General features: G+C 43.8%; 1 protein-coding gene and 1 gene segment (V, D, J or C); both read right to left on the reverse strand.

The window, feature by feature from the left end:
- Window positions 1–291: 291 nt before the first annotated feature.
- LOC126929766 (V-type proton ATPase subunit G 1-like) lies at window positions 292–648 on the reverse strand. The gene has a single exon (XM_050746429.1). It carries the CDS (start codon window positions 646–648, stop codon window positions 292–294), a length of 357 nt encoding a protein of 118 aa, XP_050602386.1.
- Window positions 649–9,519: 8,871 nt separating this feature from the next.
- LOC126929764 (immunoglobulin lambda variable 8-61-like) lies at window positions 9,520–10,090 on the reverse strand. The segment is given in 2 exon segments: window positions 9,520–9,854; window positions 9,958–10,090. Coding segments are annotated over 2 exon segments (366 nt in total).
- Window positions 10,091–21,303: the final 11,213 nt, after the last annotated feature.

Below are 21,303 nucleotides of genomic sequence, written 5' to 3' on the forward strand. Positions count from 1 at the left end.
GGAAAAAGTCATCACTGATACATTTTGCTTGAGCCGAAAGGCATAGAAAAACAGCATGTAACTATTAAATTTCTAAGAAAATTGAGGTAAAGAGATGAAATCTTTAGTTCTAAGTTTGTACACAGAAGGTAAATTCGCTCCTCTCTAAAAAGTGAAGGGAACAACTGTGTACAAAATAATAAAATAATTCAATCCCTTCTCGTAAGAATATACCTAGAACTTTGCTAGAGCTTGTTATTCCACAAGAGCACCTAAAATGCCAGTCCGTGCAACTGGTGCTTCTCTCTTCTCCTATCCATCTAGGCAGTGGTTTTCATGTATTTCTGGCTGAATGTCACAGACAAAGGCCAAGAAGTTATTCACGACTTCTTCCCTGTTCTGCTGGAAGTAGGTCTGGAGGATGGCCATTTTATCCTGGGTCTCCTTATCCACTTCAGTGCTGCACCTGCCATGGGATCCCAGTGCCGCAGCTTCTTTGGCCTTGAACTCTTTCTTCCTCTGCAGGTAGCACTGTTCAATTTCAGCCTGAGCTGCTTCCTTGACCTGCTTCAGCCTCTGGTTCTTTTGCTTGTGGGCCTCTGACACCTTCTCAGTGGCCCACTTCTCAGCCTTCAGCAGCTGCTGGATCCCCTGCAACTGACTGGTCATGGCGACAGCGATTCTGAGACTAGCTCAGAGGACCCTGGGGTCAGCCAACCCATCCAACCACAATCTGCACCTGCACCCTACCGCCCCTCATCTCTTGCAAGTAAGTCATCACCGGAGAGATGAAATGTTAGAAGTTATAGCACAAAGTGAACACATTAAGTATTTTAAAAATCTTTTAAAATGTGTCTTATAAGTAATTTTACACAGTACATAATGTATTCATATGTTACATATCAACAGAGCTATTTGGACAGTCAGATTTCCTTCAGATTAAAGATAGAGTTGGCATTTTTTAAGAAAGTGTTTTAAAACTATTAGGGGAAGCCGGGCGCGGTGGCTCACGCCTGTAATCCCAGCACTTTGGGAGGCAGAGACGGGCGGATCACGAGGTCAGGAGATCAAGACCATCCTGGCTAACACGGTGAAACCCCGTCTGTACTAAAAAAAATACAAAAAACTAGTCGGGCGAGGTGGCGGGTGCCTGTAGTCCCAGCTACTCGGGAGGCTGAGGCAGGAGAATGGCGTGAACCCGGGAGGCGGAGCTTGCAGTGAGCCCAGATCACGCCACTGCACTCCAGCCTGGGCGACAGAACGAGACTCCGTCTCAAAAAAATTAAAAAATAAAAAAATAAAAACTATTAGGGGAGTTTCCATAGTGTGGAACAGTACTTCTTTATAATGCAATATTTTATGTGTGTCTTTAAAAAGTCAAGTAGGAAACTAGATCCAGCTCTGAGAAAAACACTTTTGACTTCATTTACTTTTATTTATATCTGATGCATACTATAAAGTATTTGCTGTGAGTGTCTTGCAGATACCCTTAACTAAGAAAAACAGATATTTCTGGATATACATTACAACTTAGATTACCTTTGTACACTAACATTTATGGTAAGAACAACATGTTAAATGTTGGCAAATCTAAGAGTGCTCAATTTGACTGTTCATCCTGACACTCACAGAACTTACTCCGGTGCCCACTAGACGCCATTTCCATCAGGATAGAGTCTGTGTCATTCATCAATGTATGTCTAACACCTGACATAGGAGTACATGGCACAGAGTGGATTTTCAATAAATGTTTGTCAATAATTAAACATTTTCACCAGTAAATAAACAAAACACCTTCAATAAATGGCATGAAATACCAACTATTTCATCATGCAACACTGGGAACTTCTTGCAAACGTTCTCAGACTGCATATCCTAAGTGGATCAGGAGTTACACAAAACTGAGTTCCTCCAAAAATAAATAAATTATCATCATGGGAAAAAAGAAAGGCAGTAACATTTTATTCTACAAAAGTAATAAGTAACATTTACAACATAAACTAAATGAAAGCCACCACAGTACTCAGACAATTCCAAAACTATTGTGTTTCATGTATGTACTATAGAACCCATTCTCATTCTTTTTTTTAGTGATAATGTTTCCCCTTTTTCAGTTTTATTTATTTCCGTGGTTGTGGGGGAACAGATGGTGTTTGTTTGCATGGAAAAGCTCTTTAGTGGTAATTTCTGAGATTTTGATGCGCCCATCACCCAAGCAGCATACGCTATACCCAATATGTAGAATTTTATTCATCACCCCCCTCACACCCTTCCCCTCAAGACCCCAAAGTCCATTGTGTCATTCATACGCCTTTGCATCCTCAAAACTTAGCTCCCACTTATAAGTGAGAACGTGCAATGTTTGATTTTCTATTCCTGAGTTTCTTCATTTAGAATAACGGTCTCCAACTCCATCCAGGTTGCTGCGAATGCCATTATTTTATTCCTTTTTATGTCTGAGTAGTATTTCATGGTATATATGTATATACATATATATATATACACACACACACACACATATATATATAATCACATTTTTGGCTGGGTGCAGTGGCTCATGCCTGAAATCCTAGCACTTTGGGAGGCCAAGGCAGGCAGATCACCTGAGGTTGGGAGTTTGAGACCAGCCTGACCAATATGGAGAAACATCATATCTAATAAAAATACAAAATTAGCCAGGTGTGGTGGCACATGCCTGTAATCCCAGCTACTTAGGAGGCTGAGGCAGGAGAATCACTTGAACCTGGGAGGTAGAAGTTGCAGTAAGCTGCGATCACACCATTGCACTCCAGCCTGGGCAACAAGAGTGAAATTCCTACTAAAAATTAAAAAACAACTTTTTCCTTATTCACTCATCAGTTGACATGTATCTGTGCTGGTTCCGTATTTTTGCAGTTGTAAATTGTGCTGCTATAAACGTGTTCAAGTGTCTTTTTTTTTTTTTTTTTTTTTTTTTTTTTGAGACGGAGTTTCACTCTTGTTGCCCAGGCTAGAGTACAATGGCACAATCTTGGCTCACCGTAACTTCCACCTCCCGGGTTCTAGCGATTCTCCTGCCCCAGCCTCCTGCATAGCTGGGATTACAGGCATGCACCACCACGCCTGGCTAATTTTTGTATTATTAGTAGAGACAGGGTTTCACCATGTTGGCCAGGTTGGTCTCGAACTCCTGACCTCGTGATCCGCCCACCTCGGCCTCCCAAAGTGCTGGGATTACAGGCATGAGCCACCACACCCAGCCATAGTCTTTTTCAAATAATAACTTGTTTTCCAGGAATTTATCCCTCTCTCTTGATTTTCTAGTTTGTGCACGTAAGGGTGTTCATAGTAGCCTTGATTATCTTTTGTATTTCTGTGGTATTGGTTGTAATTTTCCCATTTCATTTCTAATTGAACTTATTTGGATCTTCTCCCTTTTCTTCTTGGTTAATCTCACTAATGGTCTACCGATTTTGTTTATCTCTTCAAATAACCAGTTTTGTTTCATTTGTCTTCTGCATTTTTTGTTTCAATTTTATATAGTTCTGCTGTGATGTTTGTTATTTCTTTTCTTCTGGGTTTGAGTTTGGTTGGTTCTTGTTTCTCTAAGTCCTTGAGTTGTGACCTTAGATTGTCTGTTCATGCTCTTTCAGACTATTTAATGCTATGAAGTTTCCTCTTAGTTTTGCTGTATCCCAGATGTTTTAATAGGCTGTGTCACTATGATCATTCAGTTCAAACAATTTTTAAATTTCCTTCTTGATTTCATTGTTGACCCAAAGGTCATTCAGGAGTAGATTATTTAATTTTCATGTATTTGTATAGTTTTAAGGGTTCTTTTTGGAGTTAATTTCCAGTTTTATTCCATTGTGGTCTGAAAGAGTACTTGATATAATTTCAATTTTCTTAAATTTATTGAGACTTGTTTTGTGGCCTATCATATGATTTATCTTGGAGAATGTTCTATGTGCTGATTAAAATATGGTATATTCTGAAGTTGTTGGGTAGAATGCTAGGTAAATATCTGTTAAATCTATTTGTTCTAGGGTATAATTTAAGTCCATTGTTTCTTTATTGCCTTTCTGTTTTGATGACCTGACTAGTGCTGTCCGTGGAGTATTAAAGTCCCCTACTATTATTGTGTTGCCATGTATCCCATTTCTTAGGTCTAGTAATAATTGTTTTATAAATTTGGGAGCTCCAGTATTAGGTGCATATATATTTAGGATTATGATATTGTTCTGTTGGACTGATCCTTTTATCGTTATATAATGCCGTTCTTTGTCTTTTATAACTGTTGTTGCTTTAAAGTCTGTTTTGTCTGATATAAAAATAGGAACATCAAAAGACGTTCCTCCATCTACAACCATGCAGGTGTCCCAGCAGTGAGAACAAGCACAAATCTGTCAGGAGAAACAATGCTCATGGATGCTTGAGAAAACTGCTTACTTTTTAGTTCTTGTATACTGAAAATTACTTTTGGCTGTTTTGGACTCTAGAACAGTGATTCATTATATTTATTTGTTATTCTATCAATTCTCAGTTGAATGCAAGACTCAAATGTCCTTGTCATTTGCAATATTTTAATCATGCTCCACAGCCTGACTTGCAACCCTGTTAATATTAAATGACCTTTGATCCTGCTCCAGTTCACACATTGAGCCCTGAACTCTTCCATTTTTTCCATGGACCATTATCAACTGAAATCTCACAGAGGGAAACCAGTCTTTTAGAGTGGGTCTACTGCTTAGAATATCCAGTGCCACAGCCCAAGCATAAGATATTCTGGATAGACATTACCCAATAACGACTTCATTTAGTGCTCTCATTCACAAATGTCAGAGTCCTGAAGCCTCAGATCTTTTACCACAAACTCTTTCAATGTCAAGGGCTCTACTCTGTTGATTCGAATTTAGTTGCTGTCCACGATGTCCCACAGGATTGGAGTTTATGCCGGTTCCTTCCAGATATGACCTGATTACTGCCTCCATACCGAACTCACTACTATAGACCTTTGGTAAGGCTTCTGGGAAGAAATGTGTGTATTGAATAGGCCAACATAAGTGACCCTCAGGTAGTGCTGGACCAGGGCTTACCCCATAACTGGTTTAAGTTTGTACAAAACTTTACTCACTGGTAGAAGCATTACACCATCACCTCCTGCGGCTATGATAGCATCCACCCAATAGACAGCTTCCTTCTCATGTTCATGGCTCTCTACTAGATTAACTTCAACTACTGCTTCCTATAATCTGTAATACATTCTACATCTTTGCTGCAAATATGATGTGGTTCAGTAATTCCACTATAGCTACAGTCTTTCGATGCAAGCAGTTGCTTCCAGTCCTCCTCCAGGAGCTCTGCTTAATGCCACCACTGCTGTTGAAAATCCTACTGTGTGGTTTTAGCCACCACCACCCGAGAGGGGTGGAAACTCTCATTGGGGTGGCTGCCACAGCCCGCCAACTCATATAGCTGCATCTGCCCCAGATGCCAATGGCCACCACAGTTACCACTGGGCCATGCAGGGGGGCATCCTATGCTTGGGTTTTGCAGTGCTGCTGCCAGGCCATCTGCACGTGAGGATGGCTGCCAAGCAAGAAGCCTTGGAAATGTCATCCTTCACCCAGCCAAGGCCACAGGCACAGGCTCCTGCCTCTGCTCCCAGCTTCCACCACTAGGAGTGTGGGTGGCTGATGCTGTCCTGGCCTGTAACTTCACCCGAGAAGACAGAGGTTAAGTTCAGGGACATGAACGGCCCATGGCATGAAGGGGATAGTTTAATGAATTTGTAGTACAGCCTCTTATCCTCTAGGTGAAGTATGTGACATTTTTACTTTTAAAAAAATCAATCTGCATTTTGAAATATCTTTATTATTTTGCTTACTTCTGCTATTGATTCAACAGTATTCCAAGTTAATTTTTTATCTGGAATTTCATAATTTAATCTGAGTGGAGAGAGGAATCCTGCAGCAGGACAAATAAAACACACCATATGCCTAGAAGAGAGAGAGAATTTGGAAATAAGAATCACAGATATGAAATGCATGTGGAGGGTATGGCAAAATACATCTTTTGACAGTATTGGGCACATGGAATTATAATGACAAGGCAGGCAAGGATCGTTAAAGCCAGAGGGTGAATGTCCTTATGTGTCATAGTGAAGTGATTGATTTTTTTAATTCAATTGAAGTGAGTTAATTACACTTAAGAAGGATTGGGAACTATGGGGCATCACCACTGGGGACTTTTGCAGGAGGAGTTGCCTGTTACTTCCAGGTGACAGGCCTGGCTGAGTGAGCATAGATGGCATGCAGGACTCTGAAAAGGATACATAGAACACACTACTACTGACACAGAGCCTGACACAGAGCGGGCATAGCTGCCTGTGCAAGCTGACAAGTTACTGGCGTTTTTCATTTACCATAAATCCCTGCTTCTGAAATCTGAGGGGTCTGGCCTATCCGCTCTGCTGACACCCTCCAGTGCACCTTCTCAGAGGAAAATCCATATAAGTTAACAACAATTTTAAAAAATAAAGCACTAACATTACTAATCTGCATGCTGTTGAATTTTTTTTTATTTTTGGGGTTTTTTTGTTTTTTTCATTTTTTGTTTTTTCGAGACAGGGTCTCACTTTGTCACCCAGGCTGGAGTCCAGTGGCACAGTCTCAGTTCACAGCAGCCTCGACCTCCCAGGCTCAAGCAATCCTCCAACCTCAGCCTCCCTAGTAGCTGGAACTATAGGCACATGCAACCATGCCAGGCTAATTTTTTTTTAGACAGAATCTCGCTCTGTCACCAGGCCGGAGTGCAGTGATGCAATCTGGGTAACTGCAACCTCTGCCTCCCTGGTTCAAGCGATTCTTCTGCCTCATCCTCCCGAGTAACTGGGACTACAGGTGTGCATGCATCACCATGTATGGCTAATTTTTGTATTTTTAGTAGAGACAGGGTTTTACCATGTTGGCCAGGATGGTCTTGATCTCTTGACCTTGTGATCCGCCACCTCAGCCTCCCAAAATGCTGGGATTACAGGTGGGAGCCACCGCACCCATCCCTGCCCAGGCTGGTCTTAAACTCCTTGGATCAAGAGATCCTTCTACCTTGGCCTCCCAAAGTAGTTGTGATTACAGGTGTGAGCCACTGCACCTGGCCTGAATTTTTTTAATTTGGTGTCCGCAGATAAGAAAATGTTTCACCATTTGTTCAAATTTTCTTTTATATCATTTACAAAATTGCTAATTATTTTCTAATAGATACATTAAATGTTTGTTTTTTATACTGAGACAGAAAAATGTAAGAATTTTTAACTGTTTATAATTTTATCAGTTGTGAATTTGGCATTTTTAAATTTATTCTAATAAATTTTCAGTACAATTTATTTTATTCTTGGTAGATATTCATAGCATTCAAAACTCTCAAAATAAATGAATTCTTCCTGTATAATACTTGCATCTATTTTTATTGCCTCTATTATTGAATTGGCAGAGACTCCAGGCTAAAACCTCGAACAACAGCTGTATCTGTAGCCATCATGTAGGATCCCAGATTAAAATGCAAACAACCCTAGTAACTTTTCTTTAAAAGTAATGATCCCCTCTAGTTTAAAGATAACAATCTGTAATGCGTTATGGAAGTATATTTTATTTCTTATTTTCTATATTTATTTTCATTAAGGCATGAAATACAATTAAATTTAATGGAAAGCCTCATAACCATTTATTAGAAAAATCATGTTCATTTCAGTTTAAATCCTTTGCAATGAGAAAAGGACCAATAAGATGGCCTTAGGAAATCCACATTTTCCATCCTCACAACTGATCCCACCTTAATCCCTCTGGATCATCATGAGATCCTCATGTCTGAGTCCCAACACTTGCCAAGTAACCTTCACCCTCTTCTTCCAGAATGTTCCAGGGCACTGACAGATCTAAGGCCAGTGTCTTAATTGTGTGACAAGTAGATAGGGTAGTTGTCATCTTTGTCTTCATAAACTGTCATGGATTTCTCTTGATCTGGATAATAAATCACACATTTGCAATCTTGACTCAGCCAGGAGATCAGGAAAACAGTCCTAAGGACTCAGGTGCACAGACACAAGTAGGGCTGGTTTGTTTCTTTTCATAGGGTTTTCTGTGCATGGACAGTCTTAAAATCTGCCCTCACTTGTGTTAGATCCCCTGAAGCACCTCCTCTGTCTTGTTGAGAGGTTCTCTGAGGTGACCCCAGAGTCTTGATTGAGTGGAGAAAGCTCCTGGACCCTGGGTGGCCAGAAGAAAGAGTCAGAGGAAGGGAGGAGGGTGGGAGCCTGAGTCTGCCCCAGCAAAGCTCAGCAGTGACGTTACTGCCATCTTCTGGTGGCTACAAGGCTCCGTCACCCCTCAGTCCTTCCCGTCTTGCCAACATTGTGTTAAGAGACACTGTTCAGGACAAGTACGCATCTATGGGAGAGGATCTCAGTGGAACCGTGATCCTGTGGAACAATCTGTGATTAGAGGTGGAGGATGGGGAAGGCTGAGCCCTGTGTCCTACCAAGACCCTGAGAGCCAGAGCCACGGGTAGGTGAGCTCAGTGGGAGGGAGAAGGGATTCTGGAAGCCAGTCCTCCATGGGATGGTTTTCAGTAACAGATATTCATATGAACCACTAAATATACCCTAAGGAAACATGTTTTTCAAAATTCCTGAAGGGACATATCTTTTTTTTTTCTTTCCTGGTGATGGAGTCTCGCTATGTGGAAGATACTGGTCTCAAACTGGCTTCAAGCAGTCCTCTTGCCTCAGCCTCCCGAATTATTGGGATTATAGGCACGAGTCAGCACACCTGGCACCTAAGAACTTATGCTTTTCAAAATTCCTCCCAAGTCTGTCTGCATAAATCAACTTATAATTTTTGCTATGGCTTGAGATTTAAAAATCTGTTTCTGAGTATTTGGGGGGTTTTAGATGGGAATTTAGGAGAGTAGGATTATGGAATATTAACCTGACATCATTTTAAATGGAAATCCCTATGGATAATTTTATAATAATAAAAGTAGGTTCTTCCCAAACATTAACACTAATGAAAAATCTCATGTGCAGGTGTTAAATACAGGCTATCTGGCACCAACACAAGTTTCTGATTTAGTAGGTTTAGGTTGGAGAATTGCATTTTTAACAAGCTCCCTGAAAATGCTCCCACTTCAGTGATAAATAAAATATTAAGTCAGCCTCCGTGGTCAAATTAATGAATGAGCATATGCCTGTTAATTCTCTTTGAGTAAGAAGTGTCTTCCTGGAGCACGGGGGTCTCTGTGACTCACTGTGAGCTTATATATTTTGTAGATAATTCTCCCTCCACATTATTCTCAGTGGAGAGGAAGCACAGCCATGGAAAAGTCACACTGGGGAGGTGAACACACCCGGGGAGAGATTGGGAGAGGCACCTGGCATTGAACCCCTGCATCAGAGACTGGGGCAAGGAGACTCCTCACTCACCGTGTTGACCATTTCCACCATCTCATTTTCCCTCCCATCTGTAAGGGCTGAACTGTTGTGAGTATATAAAGAGGTTTTGGTTGCACTTCCTCATAGGTTTAAATCGCCGTGGAAATGCCACTACCCATGTAGAGCGTACAGTAATAATCAGATTCATCGTCTGCCTGAGCCCCCGTGATGGTGAGGGCAGCTTTGTTCCCAAGGATGGAGCCAGAGAAGCGATCAGGGACCCCAGAAGGGCGAGTGTTTGTGCTGTAGATGAGCATGCGTGGAGCCTGGCCTGGGGTCTGCTGGTACCAGCTGGGGTAGTTACTGGTAGAGACTGAGCCAGAGCTCAGGCCACAGGTGAGTGTGACTGTTCCTCCAGGGGACACTGACAACGATGGCTCCTGGGTCACCACAGTCTCAGAATCCACTCCTAAAATAAACAAGAGAGACACGGTTGTGATCATGTGGATGACAGTAACCTGAACCCTGTTTTCTGTGGTCCCCCCAAGGATAGAGTCCCTTCAAGCCCTGACCTGAGCCATAAGCAAGGAGTCCGAGGAGAAGCATCATCCAGGCCATGGTGGGGACACTTATGAAGGCCAAGTGCTCTCAGGCTTCTCAGCTGGAGTTTGTTTTCCTCAGGGCCTTTTCATGCCTCTCCAGGCCCAAGAGGATAAAAAAAGTTCTTTATGCAAATCAGCTTCCCCTGTCTTCCTGCCCCAGGTTTCACCCTGCTGTCCTGTGGGGAGACCTTGAGAGAGGCAGCTGCTGAGACCTCACACAGACCCATGACCACACAGGGCTGAAACACTAATGAATAGGTGTTGGTGCCTTTCCCCAGATTAGCTCCCCCAATTTCTGAGTGGCCAAAAGATGGGGGATGTGTTCTCCCTCCTGCCACACAATCTGGTTTATGGCTAAATCTAACCCTATCGTTGTGAGCATTTTCCTTTTTCCCTGCTGAAATGCTTGCTGGTGTTTTTTTGGGAGTGAGTAGCAGGCCCCAGCATCCTTTGATTACCCCCAATGGAATCTTTGATGACTGAGGAAGATGAAGGAGAGAGGAATCCTAGCCATGGCAGACATGGCCCCAGTTCTCTAACTATTGAGGCACTCACTGTTTCTGCAGTTGAGACCTTTATTCCCCAAGTGTCCCTTATTCTGTCTTTGTTAAATTTCAGCATGTACATTTGTTCCTGCTGTGTGATTGTCTGTCTGTGCCTGGACAACCACTCCATCCCCACTGAATGCAATAACAGCACCACTGCCCACCGGCATCGTGAACCTGGTGCCCATCTCTGAGCTCTGCTGGGGACAGTCTACGTGGCAGCTGCTGTAGCTCCTGCTCAGAGTGCAGATGAGTTTGACCTTTTGTCCCAGGGAGGAGGATACAGAGGGTGGATGAATCAGCACAGGTTGGGAGAAAGATGCTGGAAAAATAGACACTCATTATGACCCGAAGGAAAGAGAAGAGGGAAGGACATTCTTGGCATGAGTTTTGGAGTTGATGCTCTGGTCCCTGCAATTTCAAGTTCTACATGTTGAGAAGTCCTGACTTCCAGAAGGAAATTACTTCCAGCAGTGGGCAGGAGTCTCACTGAACTTTCAGCTAAGGCTGCTGCTTGATCACTTTTAGTGCAGGAAACCATCCAGAAGAGAAAAAAGTCACAACCTGCAGGGAAAATTGACTCTGATTATCAGCGGGAGGTCGGCCTGCTGCCACGTAATATAGCATAGGGAAGAATCTCTTTGGTGCTCATTATCCCAGTGCTTTTCTCAAATGAAACAAACTTCACGTAAAAAGCAAGGTGATCTGTGCAGTGGAAGGGATTAACTTCAGTGAATACTGTGGTGCTTTGCCAAGATCCTTTCTTAGAAATAATCTACCCAGGGCCGGGTGTGCTGGCTCACACCAGCACTTTGGGAGGCCAAGGTGGGCGGATCATGAGGTCAGGAGTTCGAGACCAGCCAGCCTGGTCAACATGGTGAAACCCCGTCTCTACTAAAAATACAAAAATTAGCCAGGAGGGGTGGTGCATGCCTGTAATCCTAGCTACTGGGGAGGCTGAGGCAGGAGAATCACTTGAACCCAGGAGGCAGAAGTTGCAGTGAGCCGAGATTGCGCAACAGTACTCCAGCCTGGGTGACAGAGCAAGACTCCGTCTCAAAAAAAAAAAAAAAAATGAAATGATTTACCCATAACCTGGCTGTTGGTGGCTCCCAGCTGCACCCCATTCTGTTATCATTGTTCACCATGTTGGTGAAGGAAGAATGCCCCACCCTAAATAGCACAAGGTAGCTGAACACATGACACCTTACGCTGGACAGATGTGATCGACAGCAGCTTATGAGTTACATATACTCACGGCCTGGGGAAGAGGACGCCACGCACCAGGCAGGGCCACACGAGGGGTGCACTCAGGAGTAGAGTGAAGCAGAGGGGCGTGGAGGCAGGCTTTGTAGGAACAAGGAGGTGTGGTGGCCTCTGGTGCCTGTGGGAGGATGTGGTTGGCTTGTTTAATGGGCTGGCAGGAGATGGAGACACGTGAGGTTGAGGATTGATGGGGGACACCGGTTCAGCCAACAGGGGAACAAGCCAGGCAGGGAGCAGGGGAACTCACGCGGCTCCTTTGGGGCCTAGAAGCCTCAAAGATGTCGAAGCACACTGGACAATTTTTCTTCTTCACATTTGAGTCTATGTATGTGGGTGTTTCCCGTATTCACATTCACTCTAATTAAAGGAACATTTGCCATTCCAATAAATGCACTCCACAGGGCAGTTCTGGGGAGGAGACCCCTAAAATGAAATGAGCATTGTATTGTCTCTTCAGGGAACTGTAGTCAAATTAAAAAGCCACAAAACCAAAAGGAATTTCTCTACCATGTCACTTGATAACCAGGAAGGAGCTTTGGGGTCATGACCATTTAGAAGGAAGGCTGGGTGCGGTGACTCACGCTTGTAATCTCAGCATTTTGGGAGGCTGAGGCAGGTGGGTCACGAGGTCAGGAGACGGAGACCATCCTGGCGAACATGGTGAAACCCCATCCCTACTAAAAATACAAAAAAAAAATTAGCCTGGCATGGTGGCGGGCACCTGTAGTCCCACAGATGGCGCCACTGCACTGCAGCCTGGGCGACACAGCGAGACTCCATCTCAAAAAAAAAAAAAAAAGAAGAAAGATGAAGATACATGCAGTAGAAATAGTATAAAATAATTCATTAAAATTGCCTTTACATATTCATTTATCAAATGCAAAGTTATGTTTTAGATTGGGCTTGGCGAGTTGTTTTTTGTTTTTGTTTTTTTAGTAAAGAGCTAGAGAGTGAATATTTTAGGCTTTCAGTACCATACGGTCCCTGATTACTCAGTTTCGCTTCCATTGTGCAAAAGCCCCCATGTACAATAGTAAACAAATGGGCATGGTTGTGCTTTAAGACTTTACAAGAGCTGATGGCAGGCTGGACTGGGCCCACTGGTGTAGTTTATCAACCCATTATAAAGTATCTGTCCTCAAAAACATATTTCTTAGGTTTGTATGTTGCCTTATTTTTTAACCTTTCCTTGAAATGATCAGCTTATGAGGTATCCAGGCAATATTCTCTCATTTCACAGACAAGAAGCCTGAGGTACAGTAACTTTCCTGGGAATCGCGGTGATGGCAAGCCAAAATCAGATTTCCCTACTCCTCTCACACACCCTGTGGCTCAACCCAGCTGATTCACTGGACTCCAGTCACCAACACCACGTTTCTGTCACGTGAGTCAATTTTAAATTACAGAGAAAAAACAGCAAAGAAAGTTAGACAACTACTTTGTAGCAAGCTGGATTGTGTTCATTGTCAGGTTTACCTTTTCTATGTATTTGTTTATGTCTGTGAATTCTGTTTCAGTGGAAAGGACCTACATTAAGCTTTGACCTGGTGTCTTGGTAATTGACCTAATGAGATTTGGATTTGACTGGGAGATTAGATGCTCCAGTAAACACGATGAACAAATAAGGGTAACTGCCGGACGCGGTGGCTCTCGCCTGTAATCCCAGCACTTTGGGAGGCCGAGGCGGGCAGATCACAAGGTCAGGAGATCAAGACCATCCTGGCTAACACGGTGAAACCCCATCTCTACTAAAAATACAAAAAATTAGCTGGGCACGGTGGCATGTGCCTGTAGTCCCAGCTACTTGGGAGGCTGAGGCAGAAGAATGGCATGAACCTGGGAGGTGGAGGTTGCAGTGAGCAGAGATCATGCCACTGCACTCCAGCCTGGGTGACAGAACAAGACTCTGTCTCAAAAAAAAAAACAAAAAACAAATAAGGATAACTTTTTCTCTTCCTGAAATTTTTAAAAACTATTTCCTCACTCAATTCTTCCTTCTGTTCTCATGTTTCATTCGCCATGTGAAAGGCTGCGGCCCCGTGTTCCGAGGAGCCCCTTGTCTGAAGCAGCTGCTGCTCCCGAACAGGCAGATCTCGTCACAGGAGCCTTGTTTCTAGAGCGCAGCCTTGTCACTGCTGTGAAGGAGAATGTTTAATGCTCAAACCAGGGGCTACTTAGGCTTTCCCAGACGTGGTCTTTCTGAGATACTGTAATTAAATTGAAGAGGTAGTTATTCTGGGATTAAACTAGGAAGTCGCATCTTCTTATCTGTATCTGACTTCGTTGGGTCCTGCTGTTATTGATCTACATTCATATGGTCTTTTGGCTAAAACATAGTTTCCCTGGATGCTGAACGTGGAGCACTACAGTTTTGGGAATAGCTCAGCAGAATTCTTCTTTGGAAATTGGTGAAGATAGGCGAAGTATAGATCTAGGAAGGTGGAGGGTTCCCGCAAAAAAAAAAAAAAAAAAAAAAAAAAAAAATGCCCCTCACAGAGAACTATGCACTTAGTGTCATTACATACAATGGGCAGCACACGCAGGCCCCTGCTTTTCCTTCATGAAGGACAGGTGGGGAGGATCTCTGGAGGCGGTGCTTGCTCATCCACCGGCCAGCAGCCTCTCCGCTGTCCTCTCCGCCTCCCTTATCATCCACACTCACCTTTGTGGTGCAGGACACGCTGCCTTTATTCTTTGACCTCATTTCATTCTGAATTTTTAAAGCTCGCTGTAACTGGTTTTACCCCCTTCAATTTGAAAAGTTTGTTTTATAAATTGAAATAATTGTTGCCACATTTTTCTTCAATGTTTAAAATGGTAATCAGCCACTTTATTTGTAGACAGTGCATAGAGATAAATGCTGGGGATAAGGATGTTTGTTTTTAACCTTATGTTTGTCTGATCTCTGGGTTCCAGGGGGTGTGGAAAAGGAAAGTGGTATAAATTTAATGACACAGTTACAGAAGACTTAGACCTAAATGATGAGCCCTGGAGTGCAAATGCTTTGGTGAAGCACATTTTTAATTTAGTTTTCTATAAAATTGAAAATTGGATTCTTTACATTAAAAATAGAATAGACTATTTTTTGTAGTACTGCTGCTCTGGCTATAGAACCACAAGAAGGTTGGGGAGGGGGGGCATGCTGTCAGGATGAAATGAATATCAAAGAGAAACTAATAAAGAAATCTAACCTTAAAAATTTCAGAAGAAGTAGTTGTCCACTAAAATTTTCAAATTTCCTTTTCACTTACATAGGAGCATAATTAGAGAACATATTTTTAACACTTATACTTTTACCATATTCGTGAGTCAGCGTGGCAAAGCAGTCTCTACCTCCAAACCCCCACTCCCAGGACAAAAAATGTATGAGAGAAACTACATCAAAAAACCCAATCACAGTTAGCTGTTTGAAAACCATTTGGCAGAGATCTTAGCATTTCTGAAACCTAATTTTGAGGTATTCTAGGGGCATTTCCAAATTTCCACCTGCACTAGATTCACTATATTCAAGTTCTAGATCATGCCACTGTAGTCATGCATTCAATGGTGATAAATTTTAAGGGTTTAATAGAGGATCATTGCCGGAATTTACCTAGATTTGGCCAGTCTGCAGAAATGGCCAAACAAAGCCAGGGATGATCCCACCCTGTGCCACAGAACAGACTTTTTTTTTTTTTTTTTTTTGAGACGGAGTCTCGCTCTATCGCCCAGGCTGGAGTGCAGTGGCCGGATCTCAGCTCACTGCAAGCTCCGCCCCCCGGGTTTACGCCATTCTCCTGCCTCAGCCTCCCGAGTAGCTGGGACTACAGGCGCCCGCCACCGCGCCCGGCTAGTTTTTTGTATTTTTAGTAGAGACGGGGTTTCACCGTGTTAGCCAGGATGTTCTCGATCTCCTGACCTCGTGATCCGCCCGACTCGGCCTCCCAAAGTGCTGGGATTACAGGCTTGAGCCACCGCGCCCGGCCCAGAACAGACTTTTAAATGTTACTTGCCATTTGCTTAAATTTGCCTTCCATAGGATATTTACCCTCTTTTCCTTACTCTATTACCAAACAGCTCTTACTTCCTACCCTTCCTCCCCAACATAACCCTCCAAATGAGGGATCCATTTTAGTGCCAGAACTGAGGTCCCCTGACTTCCACTCTAAGCAATACCCTAAAAAGACCCTCATTTTACCTACACTTTGCATTCAGCACATTTAGTGAGTAGTTATTTGGGGGATTCTTGGGCCCTTTGTTTTAGATTGTCAAGAAAAGAAAATCTTTATTTAGACTTCTTAATGCTATGCTGTAAAGCAAACACGCACACTTGTGTATGCCAAAGATACCCAGTGTCTGCGTGTTCTTCCACCAGAGGGGGGTCTGATGAGAACTCCCTGGGATCACCAAAGAGGACTCGAGTCAGCTCTGTCCAGCAGGAAGTTGAGGACCTCTCTCTGTAAGTTTTTCCTTTGTGAACCCAAAATATCTGAGACAGGTCACAATAAATTTGGAAAGTTTACTTTGTCAAGGTTATGGACGTGACACACCCTCAGGAGGTTTTGAGGATATGTTCCTAAGGTGGTTGGCTACAGCTTGCTTTTATACATTTTAGGGAGATGTGAGCCATCGACCAATATGTATAAGATGTCCATTGATTTTGTCCAGAAAGGCAGGACAACTCAAAGCATGGGAGGGGGCTTCCAGGTCATAAGTAGATAAGACAAATGGTTGCATTCTTTTGAGTCTCTGATTAGCCTTTTTCTGCATACACAATTTATATGTGACAGGAGGGGAGAGGAATCTTCACTTATGCCTTAGTCTGGCTCAGTGAAGTGCTACAGCAGAAGCAGCAACAAAATGTGCATTTGTCTCAGGTGAACAGAGAGATGACATTGTGTTCTGTCCATCTGGGAGTCCCGAGATTTATCTCCTTTCACACCATATAACTTGTTGTGTGATGTAGTAGGTGATAGTGTGATCTTTGAGAATACAGTATTTGGGATCTGAAGATAATTAGCTAAGCTAGGGAGAAATTCTTAAAATAATCCTAAAGGGATAATAAATAAATCCCTTTTCTTATTATTTCCTGGTCATTATTTCCTTGGCAATAACTTCCTTTGCGTTTAGAAACATGCACATAAGTTATTTCCTTTTAGAATTGAGATTTTTAAAAATTTACACTTGAGATTCTTTGAAAAATGTTGGCAGCATTTATTGAATTACACTTCATGTCCGAAACATGAACTATGTCAGCACTCTCAGAATGTTGTTACTTCTTCAAGGTTTTGTTGTCAGTGAATTTGCCTTTAATATATTAAATCAGGAAAGTATGTAATTTATTTTTCATGTGAAAAATGTGATTAAATATGGTTTATTAAGTTTGAAAACTTGGTTCAATACTTTATTGTTATAAGACTTTGAATGTGTTTAAAATGAGTTTATTTCACTGTTATTTAATGGTTGTAATGGTGGAAACGATACCTCACAGTAACATGCAGGAAGAATTCATTTTCCTGTTTACTATGTCATAGTACTCAGTTGTAAATCCCATGTGCCAATGAAGTAAAACTTTGTGTTAAAATTTTTGTCTTGCAATTTTTTATTTTGTATGATGTCACTCAGTTCTCCAAACTAATTGGAAGATACTGACTTTTAAAAATTATATAATTAATTATAAATTAATAATTAAAATGTACATGGAAATTCAAAAAAGCCAAGGTTAGCCAACACTCTCCTAAGACATTCTTCCCTACCAGGTGTTAGAACTCATCGCGAAAGTTACGGTAATTAAGATAGTGCGGGTTAAACGCTCAGGGCCCACATTTCCAGGACTCCTCCCTGGAGACTTTGCTGCCAGACCACACTGTTTGTCACAATGCTGCTGCTCTTGCAGATGCAGATGATGTTCCTGGGCTCTGAGCCCCACATCGTGGATGGATGACTCAGCCCAGCCTGGAAATAAGAACCTAAAAGACGTTGAAGTCAGAGATGAGGGTTGGGTCCCTGCTCACTTTGACCACAGCCTACCTCCCTTGAGTCAGAGCTCAAAGTTTGGGGCTAACATACCAGAGCTACGTTTCCGTGATGTGTTTTCTTTTCTTTTTTTTTTTTTTTTTGAGATGGAGTCTCGCTCTGTCGCCCAGGCTGGGGTGCAGTGGCGCGATCTCGGCTCACTGCAAGCTCCGCCTCCCGGGTTCATGCCATTCTCCTGCCTCAGCCTCCTGAGTAGATGGGACTACAGGCGCCCGCCACCTCGCCCGGCTAGTTTTTTGTATTTTTTAGTAGAGACGGGGTTTCACCATGTTAGCTAGGATGGTCTCGATCTCCTGACCTCGTGATCCGCCCGTCTCAGCCTCCCAAAGTGCTGGGATTACAGGCTTGAGCCACCGCGCCTGGCGATGTGTTTTCTTATATCTTTCATTTCTCTGCTACAATTTCTACCTATTCACTGCAAACTTACTTTACAGGAAAACCTTGCAGTGAATCTATCAAACAAATTGGGAAGATTTATCATCTTCACCACATTGAGTGTTTGGAAACACAAACTGGGAATACAGTATCTATTTATTTATTTAACACTTTTTTATCTTTTGTTGTAGTTTTCAGGTTACAAAACTTTCTGTTTTTCTCAATTTGTCCTTAAGCCTTTCCTGTTGGTGCTATTATAAATGGTGTTGCTTTTATTTTGTAATATTTGATGGTTCATTGCTAGTATACATAACACAATTCATTTCTACAGATTGGTATTGTGTCATAAAACCCAAACGGGGCTGGGCACGGTGGTTCACGCCTGTAATCCCAGCACTTTGGGAGGCTGAGGCAGGCGGATCCTGAAATCCGGAGCTCGAGACCAGCCTGGCCAACATAGCGGAACCCAGTCTCTACTAAAAGTACAAAAATTAGCCAGGCGTGCTGGTGGGCACCTGTAATCCCAGCTACTCAAGAGGCTGAGGCAGGAGAATAGCTTGAACCCAGGAGGTAGAGGTTTCGGGGAGCCGAGATCGCGCCACTGCACTCTAGCCTGGGTGGCAAGAGTGAGACTCTGTCTCAAAAAACAAAACAAACGGCCGGGCGCGGTGGCTCACGCTTGTAATCCCAGCACTTTGGGAGGCTGAGGCGGGCGGATCACAAGGTCAGGGGATCGAGACCATCCTGGCTAACACGGTGAAACCCCATCTCTACTAAAAATACAAAAAAAAACTAGCCGGGCGCGGTGGCGGGCGCCTGTAGTCCCAGCTACTCGGGAGGCTGAGGCAGGAGAATGGCGTAAACCCGGGAGGCGGAGCTTGCAGTGAGCCGAGATAGTGCCACTGCACTCCAGCCAGGGGGACAGAGCAAGACTCCGTCTCAAAAAAACAAAACAAAACAAAAACAAAACAACAAACAAGCAAAAAAAATAAAATAAAATACGAAATTGAAGCTCCCACCGGCACTGTGAGTCACTTCTGGACTTTGAATGGGGCATGGCTGGGATCAACCTCTTTTGATTGCTCTAACATCTCTACTGAGAAGTTGTCATCTCTGAGCAAGGGATTTCTGCCTGCAAAAACATGAATAAGGTGAGAAAGAAAAAGCCATGGATCATCCTACAAGTTGAACTGAAGAAGAGAATGTGACATTGTCAGATCTACTCTTTTGGGGAATATCAGGTACTCACAATAGAAGTCATCCCTGGGCTAGGCTTGTCAGAGCCTCTAGCAGGGGTGACTACAAAAGATCCAGAGAGAAGAGGGGAGGCTTCTGTCTCTTCCCCTTGGGTCTAGAGCACTGTGTAAGCATAGTGACATCATGCCTTATCTTACAATATTAGCCTCCTCTTCAGGCTGCAGCTGTGTCCTCCCAGGCTAAGCAAAGGCTCCTGCTCACCAGTCTGTGGAAGGTACCAGCAGCTGATTCTTACCTGGTCTCTCCCAGGGGGCCAACTCTGGGTCTCACACCTCAGACCAAAGTCAGATCTCAATCGATTCTCAGGGCGGGGCAGAGATCAGTAGTAGGCAAAACAAATTTGTGTGAACAACTCTTCCTTTACAGGACAATGGAGAAGATAAAAGAAGCCAGGACCACCAGCCCTCTGCGTCCTCAGGAGGCAGTGTTTACCATGGCCTGGACCCCTCTCCCCATCGCGCTCCACTCTCACTGCACAGGTGAGTACAGGCTTCAGGTGTCCAGGGTTACCTCCTTAGCTCGTGTTAGCTCCTGTGGTTCTGACCATTAAGACACATAATCTTGGTCTCTGCCCCAGCACCCACGAGTGTCTGTGTCTGCAGGTTCCCTCTCCCAGCCTGTGCTGACTCAGCAGGCCTCCTTCTCTGCATCCCTGGAAGCATGTACCAGACTCTCCCACACCCTGAGTAGTGACCTCAGTGTTGGTGACTATGTGATAACGTTGATACCAGAACAGGCCAGGAGATACCTCGTGAGCTTTAAGTCAGACTCAAAGAAGCAACCAGGGCTCCAGGATCCCCAGCTGCTTCTCTGGATCTAAGATGCCTCCCCTCTTCTCTCTGGACCTTTTGTAGTCACCCCTGCTAGAGGTTCTGACAAGTCTAGCCCTGGGGGAACTTGTACTGTGAGCACCTGATATTCCCCAGAAGAGTAGATCTGACAGTGAGTCCCCAGCAGCAAATACAGGCTCTACTGCCCCAGCCCTGGGGAGTTTTGGGGATGGCACAGCTGTGGGTGCCCCCTGCACAGACCCTGAGACAGACCCACAGTGGGTCTGTCTGCTCACTGGCCACACTGCAGTCTCTCAGTGGGAATCATGTGAGTGGAGTCACCTGAGAGGCTGGTCGCTGTCGGTCCACAGCATCCATGGCCACACCCCTGCTCTGTCCCAGGGTAACTGATTTTTTTTTTTTTTTTAAGACAAGGTCTCCCTCTGTCACCCCAGCTGGAGTGCCGTGGTATGATCTCGGCTCACTGCAACCTCCACCTCCCAGGTTCAAGTGATTCTCATGCTTCAGCTTCCCAAGTAGCTGGGATTACAGGTGTACATACCTCGTCCGGCTAATTTTTGTATTTTTAGTAGAAACGAGGTCTCACCATGTTGACCAGGCTGGTCCCAAACTTCTGGCCTCAAGTGATCCACCTGGCTCAGCCTCCCAAAGTGCTGGGATGACAGGCATAAGCCACTGCGCCCAGCCCCAAAGTAACTAATATTAATAAACAGCCTTTCCGCGGAGGACTTCTACATTTGACCCATGGGAAATATGATGACCGTCCAATGTAAGGAGGCTGCAGGCAGTGGGGAATGCAGAAGGCTCTTGAGAGCCAAGGCCTGGGCAGCTCCTTCCGCAGGGGCCAGGGAAGGATGCAACTGTAACTGTAACTGGGTGTGTGAGTGGAGAGTGGAGTCCTGCTGGGGGACAAAGAAAACATATCATAGTCCAAGGAGAGAAAGGGAATTTGGAATGACAATCAGGCACTTTAAATGGCTTGGTGAGGGATGGCAGAATATACCACTAAGAGTGGACTTGAGCACATGAAGTCGGAGTGGAAAGTTGGGTAAGATCATTTGCATCCT

This window comes from Macaca thibetana, chromosome 10 (genome assembly GCF_024542745.1).
Source record: "Macaca thibetana thibetana isolate TM-01 chromosome 10, ASM2454274v1, whole genome shotgun sequence".
NCBI classification, from domain to species: domain Eukaryota; kingdom Metazoa; phylum Chordata; class Mammalia; order Primates; family Cercopithecidae; genus Macaca; species Macaca thibetana.